Source organism: Neltuma alba, unplaced genomic scaffold (genome assembly GCF_004799145.2).
Source record: "Neltuma alba isolate B1F8T4 unplaced genomic scaffold, ASM479914v2 tig00012485_pilon, whole genome shotgun sequence".
Lineage (NCBI taxonomy): Eukaryota > Viridiplantae > Streptophyta > Magnoliopsida > Fabales > Fabaceae > Neltuma > Neltuma alba.
In genome coordinates this window covers 53,199-62,606 of record NW_021636959.1, presented here as the reverse complement: position 1 = coordinate 62,606, position 9,408 = coordinate 53,199, and the positions used below count along the sequence as shown (strand labels likewise).

The following is a 9,408-nucleotide window of genomic DNA, read 5'->3' as shown; positions in this document are numbered from 1 at the left end:
TGCAATCCATAATTGGCCTCAACCTCAATTGTAGTTGGCTTCAAAGGCTTGACCTTAATGCCATTGACTTTCAAAACCTCAAAATATAATAAAGAATACACACACATACAGATCAGTGATTACTGACTACTGATTAGTGGTTTTTTCTTTCTTTGCTGTGATTACTGATTAGTGCCTTGGCCTTTGTACGTTTTTTTTTTTTTTTGTTTAATTTTGCAATAAGAAGGCCATAGTATTGTCCAACTCGATTAACACACACTATTACAAAGATTCGATAGAGAAGGAAGTGAAGCTCTTAATTTTACATAACTTCACTGACCTGATATGGAGATAAATAAGATCTATCAGAAACTCGCAGCGCAGGTTCACCATTCACTAAGTGAGTTTGGGCCTAATTTCTAATCCTTCAATGACAAGGCCCCTCTTCCAATGTCCATTGAGCTCACAAACAGCCATTTCTAGCTCCTGGTCATCTATTCCTTCGTTGAAGAAGTCCCCCAATTCGATCTCCAACCATCCATCTGCTCTCTTGTTTGGATACTGTCGATTAAGATTCTCTACTGGAATGGCACGGCTTTGTGCTTTTCTCGGAACCAAATAGACGACTCGCCAGTTTTTATTCCCGGCAGTCCCAATGGAGACGTCCGTCGGCTTGTTTTTGAGCCCCTTGGTGTGAGCGGTTAATTTAAACACAAGGTAAGCGGCATACAGAGTTGAAGAAGACAGCAAGCGCGTGTTGATGCGCCCTCGAATTTCCAGCCAACACACGTCACGAAGTTCAGCAACCTCCGTAAACCTGCTTTCCGGCACCGAAAGCCACGTCCAATACACGGGAGTTTCACCCCAGACAATAAAGAGACTTCTCGAGGACAGCATGAAACATTTTGCCCCACTAAATTTATCCAGCCAAAAGCTCTGTGCATATATATAAAGAGACATGAGATCAAGGCAGTAAGACTGGAAGAGTTAAAAATGAAATAAGATTGAGATACCGAGGAGAAAGAAGGGGAAGAAATACCTTAAGACCGTTGTCGATGAGGCGGGGTTGCTGGGAGAGAGAGAGAAAGAGATGCTTCTTGGAAGGAAAGGAGGGAGGAGGAGAAAGGAGGGAGAGGCAATCGGAAGGGATGAAGGAATTCCAGAGGGCGTCGGAGACGGCGGCGGAAAGGAAGGAGGAAGAAACACAGGAAAGCCTACAGGCGTCGGGGAGGGATGTGAAGGAAAGGATGTGGGCGATGCAAGCTTCGGGGAGGTTATCCATAAGGGCCTGAGTTTTGTATGGAGGTATGGCTAGTGTAGTGTTCTGCTTCGGGGTGCGGACGGCTACTTTTATACACGCCAGGAATTCCTTGCGTTTAAGCTTTCTCTTTCGTTTTTAGGTATATTATTTATTATTTATTCCACAGCCTTCACTTCTCCCGGTTTTCCCCTCCTCTTGACTTTTGAACTATCACAGCTCCCCAAAAGTCTTCTGGCTTTTTGCGATCCACTGTTCTCGGTCCCCGATTGTGGCAGGTGTTGAGATAAATTCCTTTGTTTATTTTTTGAACAAATTTGTAACTGCCACCTCAACACCATTAGATCACAATCCAATTATTAATAAGATCCCTTAATTGCTAAGAATGGAATCTTTTATCCTAAACCACCTCCCACCTCTGTTTCAACAGGTTAACGAAGGAGAGCAGGTCGTTTCTTGTTGTACTCTGCTTTTATTTTAATGTTACTCAGTTTTATATTCAAAGGAAGAAAAAAAATTCAATTGAGAGAACATATCAATTGAAGGGCTACAAGTCATTAACAACTCGCCCAGATTATATTATCAAAAAAATAATGAAATTCATAAGATAGTGAGGTATGGAGACTAACCCTGATGAGCATCAAAATAATTCACCATGACTTTTCCGGGAAAAAGCGCACACAACAAAGTTTACATAACTCCCCTCTCACAACGCGTCCGACTGGATTTTGCTTTTAACAATACTAATACAGACCCCATGCGATGCGTTGGGATGAACATGTAATATTTTAAATAGCACAAGGTTTGGCGCTTTTATATGTTGATCTGTTAAATGAATTGGTAGTTCTCCTGGCAACACAAAAAATTGAATAATATTACGGAATAATTAGTTGAAACTCAGCCATATGATTTAATTTTTTGCGGATAATATTGAATGTCGTAAGTTTATAAACAATAAATCATCTATATATGCTGTGGTGGGCGAAAAGAAAAAACTCATCCATACATGCTGACGTTAGAATTGTCAAAATACAGTAAATTAACATTCAAACATTCTTGGGCTTGTTATGAGACACGAGGATTATTAGACTATTAAAAACAATGGAAAAAAAACATTTTTTTTTAAGAGTCGGAGCAGTTTGCCTTGTGTAAATCTTTCTCTTTCTCCTCTGCAAACTCCTTTTGGATAATAGCCATTTTGCTTTCCATTTTCTCCGCATATTCCATATTCTTCTCTTTTCAAATTGTTCCTGCTCGCATACACATTGCTATATTAAAAGCACAAGGATAAAAACCTAGCAGCAGAAGAAGATTTATTTAGAAAAAAGTCAGAAAAAAATAGCACATAAAGAATTAGACACTTAACTAGAAAAGATCTTGACTGTTTTCATAAGTTTTGGTTTATGCAATAACATGTTTAAGTGAAAGATTCCTCAAGTTATTGGAGAGTTTCATGCGTTGAAAGGGCTCAATCTTTCACACAACGAGCTCACCGGTACAATTCCTAACTCAATCAGAAATTTGATGAATTTAGAATGGCTGGATTCGTCATCAAACAACTTTACTAGAAAAATTCCTAAACAGTTGACTAAATTTTCTCGAGTCTTAAACCTTTCTAAAAATCAACTTCCCAACTAACTACTAAACTTTCTAACTGAATAACCAAATTTCTTTAATTAATGACTTTTATTGATGATAATTTTTATATTTTATAATAAATAATTAATTCTAATTAACTTTATTTGTTTATGTAAAGCTATTCATTATTCAGAGTTTATAATAATGAGCAAAGGGAATAATAACTTTAGAGATAATTCTTGTACGAAACGGTTCTTCCACGGCCCAAGCGTATCCCCCCCTTCCCAAAAAATAGAATCCAAAGGCCCAAGGCCTGGATCAAATTCTGCTGCCTAAACACTATGGAGGACTTGGTTTTAAAAGGCTTTCTTCTCTCAACAATGCTTGTGGCGCCAAATTGCATGGAGCCAAAAGTTTGTGGGCAGATGTTTATTTGTTTTCGTAGATACATGATAAACAATGAGGATAACCTGTTGACTTTTCAAAACCGCTTAGCGGATGCAAGGGCAAAGGAGGGCTTATCTAAATCCTCCTTAGCTTACTAGATGTTTGTCTAGTACACTATTTTTTTTTTGTAGGTGCAAGTATCCTCTTATTAGAGGTAATCTTGTTTAAGGTATTGTCGAGTACTAAATATAAACACCTCTTTCAGTAAGGATTCGGTTTGTCTTGTACAATTTTTTTTGGCTACGCATAGTTATCTTTTTATTGGAGACAATCCTATTTGACACGCTGTTGGGTACTAACTGTGGATACATCTCCCAACAAGAATTCAAAATATTGGTTCGTTACATTGTGAAGGACTAATTCCTTTCACTAGACCCAATCCCGAGAACTCTTGTTGGAGAGTGTATGGAATCCAATCTCTTTAGTGTTTGCTTTTCTTAATTGGGCTTAGCCTTCACTTGTATAGGGAAAAAAAGAATCCAAAGGCCCAATGCAAGATTACATGATAGAGAATGAGATGTGAAATAAGTTGGATTTAATTAGATATCTAGAATATCCATTGGGGATTTAAATAAGGACATTTATCCATTAGAATTAGGATTTATGACATTAATTGTCTTTAATATCTTGCAACTATCTTTATTGTTTTTTTATTATGATTAGGATTTAATTATGGATTTTATTATTATTTTATATTTCTAGAAGCTTTATAAAAGTGACTACAGTTTTCAGTTTTGATAATCAAATAAGAATTAATATTTCCTAACCTCTTCTCTTGTTGTCTCTCCTTCCCTCTCCTCTTCCTGTTCTTTCCTCCCTTCTCTCTATCTCATTCCTCCCAAAAAAAATCATAAGATGTTAATAAGAGAGATCAAAAGTATGACATGCTTACAAATTAAAATAACATGAAAATGATCAAACAAAATCAGAAGAAATGAATCAGTGAAAATTAAACTGCACGTACAATGCCCTTTGAATGTTCTGAATCGAACCATTAATAGAACCATATATGTCTAACATGGAATCTTAGAGATGAACCACTCTATCACCAATATTGGAGCTTTGATCCGAGCTAAAGAAAACTCAATACTAATGGTCACACACAGACAACATGGGTATATGCATGTTAATATCAACCTACAAAACACACAGAATCCATCTTACTAGTGATATCTTTCCTGAGATATTAATTCCAACGATTCTTACTTAGGACTCTTCGAATAACAAAGACTTACCCAACAATCCAGATAATAATACCGATAAGAGAGAGGAGCAGAGACAGGAAGGCAAAGGGAAGCCGTAGCAGAAACCCCAAAGGCCTGCATTTACAGTCTTCAGAGCAGCACATGATGGACTTCTTCTTCATCCTCCTCCTCCTTATTCTCTGTGTTTAATGCCGGTTTCTTGCTTCTTAGAGATCAAGGACAATATAAGCTATGACAATTGACGGAAAGCACAAGATATATTAATTAAATAATTATGTCTATGTATATTAGGAATTATTGGCGAGACAATAGCAGCCTAATCTTGTTCCAAGAACGAAACTGGTCGAAATGAAACCAATCACAGAATCCCACGTTGTCCTTCTCGATCCAACATGATTAAGAGGGTGTTTGGCAACCTCCAAACCATAGTTTTAGAAACATTTTTCCGCAAAACGAGGTAAATTTATCTACATATTTATTTCGTAAACCGTAAAAGCATTTCTGAAATTATGGTTTGGTTTTTATCCAAACACCCTCTAAGTGTGTTTGGGAAAGTGATTTATGGGCCAGAAATAGTTCATTTTGCAGTGGAAGCCCGATTGAAAAAGTAAACTTGTTTGAGAGAGCTTGTGCAAGACTGTACTTGAGGGCCGAACGCGCGATTCACCTTAAGCTGGGGAGGCAGCTTTTTCAAGTAGCAGCAATCAGGCTTAGGACCGATAGAAATTGTCATAATGATAACTTCCTCTCACTCTTCCCATTATTCTCTCGTGAAACTCATGTCTATTTTGATAATTTTATAACTTAAACTTATTTTTATTTAAGGGGTGTTTGGCTATTTCTCCAAACCATGATTTGAAAAAAAATTTGCCAAACATCCCTCAAAAATCTCAAACCATGGTTTTGGGGGAAACCATGGTTTTGCCCCCCAAAACCTTGGTTTCGGATAAAGCCACAGAGGAGCCGCTTCTGCTTGAAATAATTGAACATTGGTGGTGGGCCCATGGTGTGGTTCTTTAATTTTGTGAAAACAAATTATGTGATTTCTTCATCTTTAAAATCTTTAAGAAATAATCGTATTTTTTGTTGGCAAAATAAATTATTTTACAAAAAACATATTTACTTATTTTATTAATATATATACGTTTTAATTTTTTTATTTATATTATTTATGTCTTATTTATTATGTTGCCAAAATATATATTATTAACAAATTTATTACTTCAAGTAAACATATATTATGAAATATATCTTATATGTAATTATCATTTAAATTTATGTCCTTTTTAGTAATTTCTACATATAAAAAAGCACTTCTGATAACAACTATCCAAACACTCTCACTTTATCAGAATCACTTTTTCAGAAAAATCTATTCTTTCAAAATCTATTCTCTTCAGAATCTATTCTCCAGAAGCTATTCTCCATACAATGGTTTGGCTTCATCCAAACACCCCCTTAATCATAATCTAAACAATATTTTACTCAATCTAATTTTTATAAAATCTGATCCAAATACAATTCATATTATCTAATCTCACTTTTCTAAAAATCAGATTACAAATAAGTTACTCTTTCAATGGTTACCCTAAACGGATACTAAGAAACATTTCTCTCTGCGCACGCCACTTTCCTGCAGTTATAAACTTTGATTTTTGTTTCTTATTATTATTTCAAAGGTTTTTCCGATTTTTAGTCTTATATTGGGCCTCTGGATTCTGTCGAAGTCGAATACAGGCAAAGGCTTGGGCCATGGAAGACCGTTTGATACAAGAAATATCTATTATTATTCCCTCTAGTTGCAGTTGTAAACACTTGATAATAACTTTACGTACATTAATAAAATTAATTAAAATTAGTTGTTTCTTCAAAAATGTCAAAATTATTCTCAATAAAATTCCCTAGCTGAAAATTCTAAATATTATGTAGAAAAAAAATAATATTTTAGACAAATTAAAGCATATGTCATGTTACGAAACATGTTGAAGGTTCTGATGATAAGAATTCGACTTTTCCCCCCCCCATATCGTCATAGCATATACAGCATATCTACATAAGGGATCAGGGATGGAAATTGAGACCATATATAAAGTTGATAGTAGATAAAATTTGAGAACCTTTGACTTGTTAGGAAGCTGAAAATAGATCAGACAGCTTGTCAAAGGCCTGTGGTTTGACCTATTTAAAAATAGAAACAAGTCTAGGCTTTTTTGAAGGCTTATTTAGCCTGACAACTTAGGTTTATATCTTTTGAAAAGCTTGTTAGTTTGGCCTCAGCCTGTTATAAGTTTAAAATTATAATAATATGGAAAAATTCGTTAATACTATTATTTTTAATGTGTTCTTTGAATTTTTTTCCACAGTTAATGCATCATTGAATTTTGAAATTTAGTTTCCAAGTAAAGATGAGGACATAATTTAAAATATTACTGTCAATAAATTTTAAAAATATAGATAAAATAGCAGCGAAAAAAAAATTATTCTAGAAGGAGAGCTAAAAAGAAGGGAAAGAATTGATAAATTAATTAACTTATATGTTATGTTGATCAAATTATGATACCTCCTTATTCGTTATGAGTCAATAAATTTTTCTCCCTACTTATTTGTCTTAATTTTAGTTTTCATTTTGTATTTATGTCTAATCTCATTCCAAATTTTAACATATAATTATAAATTTTTTCAATAATATTAATTATAATTAAGACTTAAAATAGTCAAATGACATAAAAATTAAATAAAAGACAAGATTAAAAAATAATTATTATGTATTATGTATATTTTGCTTTTTTTAAAAAAATTAATTCATGTATTTTCTATTATATATTTTGAAATAGATTTTTTTTAACAGACCCAAGCCAAACCAAGTCAAGTTTTTGACAGGCCAGACTTAAGCAAGGAAAAAGGCCTGTGACAGACCACAAGTTAGACTCAAGTTAGCTTATTACCAAAAAGGCCTGTTAAGGACAAAGCCTAACTTGACTTAGCCTGTTTTCACCCTTATGACCAAAAAAAAAAAAAGATTATTCTTCTGTGACTGTAAGCATAGTCTACTGGGTTGAAATGTGAACGACAATATTAGATCAGGCCAATACTTGTTTTGTGTCTTATCTAAGACACTTTATTGCGCATGAAACAACACAAAATCTATATTGCCTTGTACTAGGAAAAAAAAAAAAAACTACTACTATTAGGAGTTGAGTACGGTGGAATAGATTAGTTTCTTACAACTTGACAAGTCAAGATTTAAATTTCTACTGAAAAAAGTGTTTATATTTAATACCCAACAATACCACAAATTGAATTGCTTCTAGTAGGAGGATGCATGTAACTAGCAAAAAAATAAAAAAGCTATACTAGTATTCATTTTGCAGGTTAATAAGAAATTCAGCATTATTGGCAAAAGCAAAATTAACTCATTTCCATTGTGAGATGGGAAGTTATGTGAACTTCATTTGTGTGTTCTTTTTTGAAAAAAAAAACAGAGAAAATATGACTTTTGGTCCCTCAAATTTAGGCCCATTTAGGTTTTGGTCCCTCGAATTTGAGACCTGAGGTATTGGTCCCTCAAATTTACTCCGTTACAAAAAGTTAGTCCCTGCTAGTCAAGCGTCATTACACTTTGCTGAGTTGGCACAAACGGTGTCAATTATGATGATTTGGCATCTAACTTGGCAACATGGCTTGGGGAGCTGGAGATCTGATTTGGAAAATTAAAAAAGAAAGAAAGAAAGAAAAAGGGCCCCTATTCAAAACGCACCAACATTGCAGAAGAAACAAGCTGGAAAGGAGCTAGGTCAAAAAGGGCCCATACTTGCCGACGAAGAGTGAAGTGGCTGTTGCCAGAATAGCAGCATTTTCGATAGCCGTGGTGCAACGAAATTGAACCCGCCATTGGCTTCTTCAAATCCCTAAATCGCATTGCACCACATCTTGCATTCAACATTGTCAACTCACCCACACACCATCTCACACACACCAAACTCATTCTTCCCCGGTGGCTGCCGAGGAGAGGACGCCAATGGAAAATGCTCACCAAAGGGGTAGTTTGAGCTCTCACAGAGGAAAGAGTTTCGCTCTCATAGGAGAAGAGAATTTTTTCTCCCTAAATTCCAATAAGTTAACATTTAAACATTCTGGGGTTTCTTATGTAATACGAGGATCGAACTATCATAAATAATCAAAAATACTTTTTTAGTGTTGGAGTAGTTTACCTTTGTAAACCTCTCTCTTTCTTCACATGAAAAATTTTCCTCCTTTATAAGCTCCTTTTGGATGATAGCTATTTTGCTTTCCATTTTCTCCACATATGCCATATTCTTCTCTAGGGCTGAACATGGACCAGACTAGGCTGGGCAAGGCATTACCCTGTGTTCTGGTCTAGTTTGGTCTTCGTGTAACACCCTATCTAGAAATTTGCCATATTTAATACAATATAGGAATGTCAATACTATTACCATGGTAATTAAAGAAAACAGGTTACAAACTTTATTTCAAAATTTTCTTACTTATTATGTCATAACCATGATATAAAAGAATGGGAGATACAGTTACCAATATAACCTATCATGGTTATAAAAGGATTATACTTACTCATTATGCATAACCATGTTAGGAAAGGACTATACCCTTAACATGGTTATAAAAAGCCTTTCATATGCCTGATTGACATAGTTTGTCACAATTAATCTAAAAGTTTAACTCATTTCAAAGACATCCTCATAAATGTTTAATCATAAATGTTTCAACATTGATAATATAAAAAGATATGCATAATGATATCCTAGGTGGCAAATAACTAATGACTAAAAATAACCAGTGTTCGGGGTGTGATCACAAATGAAGGTGACCTCACACCTCCGATTCCTTCCCCGTTGTGGCTCCTCTGTTATGCTTACCTGAAAATTGTAGATGTAACGGAGTGAGACTTCCGTCTCAGTAACG

At 34.8% G+C, this 9,408-nt stretch overlaps 2 protein-coding genes across 2 annotated transcripts; both read right to left on the bottom strand.

Moving 5' to 3' along the window:
• Positions 1 to 375: 375 nt before the first annotated feature.
• LOC114727560 (F-box protein At2g02240-like) lies at positions 376 to 1,261 on the bottom strand. The gene is made up of 2 exons (XM_028914259.1): positions 1,019 to 1,261; positions 376 to 915 (listed from the first exon to the last, which is right to left on the bottom strand). Exons 1-2 carry the CDS (start codon positions 1,259 to 1,261, stop codon positions 376 to 378), a joined length of 783 nt encoding a protein of 260 aa, XP_028770092.1.
• Positions 1,262 to 4,275: 3,014 nt separating this feature from the next.
• Positions 4,276 to 4,650, bottom strand: LOC114727562 (signaling peptide TAXIMIN 1-like). Its single transcript, XM_028914261.1, has 2 exons — positions 4,498 to 4,650; positions 4,276 to 4,399 (listed from the first exon to the last, which is right to left on the bottom strand). Exons 1-2 carry the CDS (start codon positions 4,626 to 4,628, stop codon positions 4,276 to 4,278), a joined length of 255 nt encoding a protein of 84 aa, XP_028770094.1. The 5' UTR covers positions 4,629 to 4,650.
• Between the last annotated feature and the right edge of the window lie 4,758 nt (positions 4,651 to 9,408).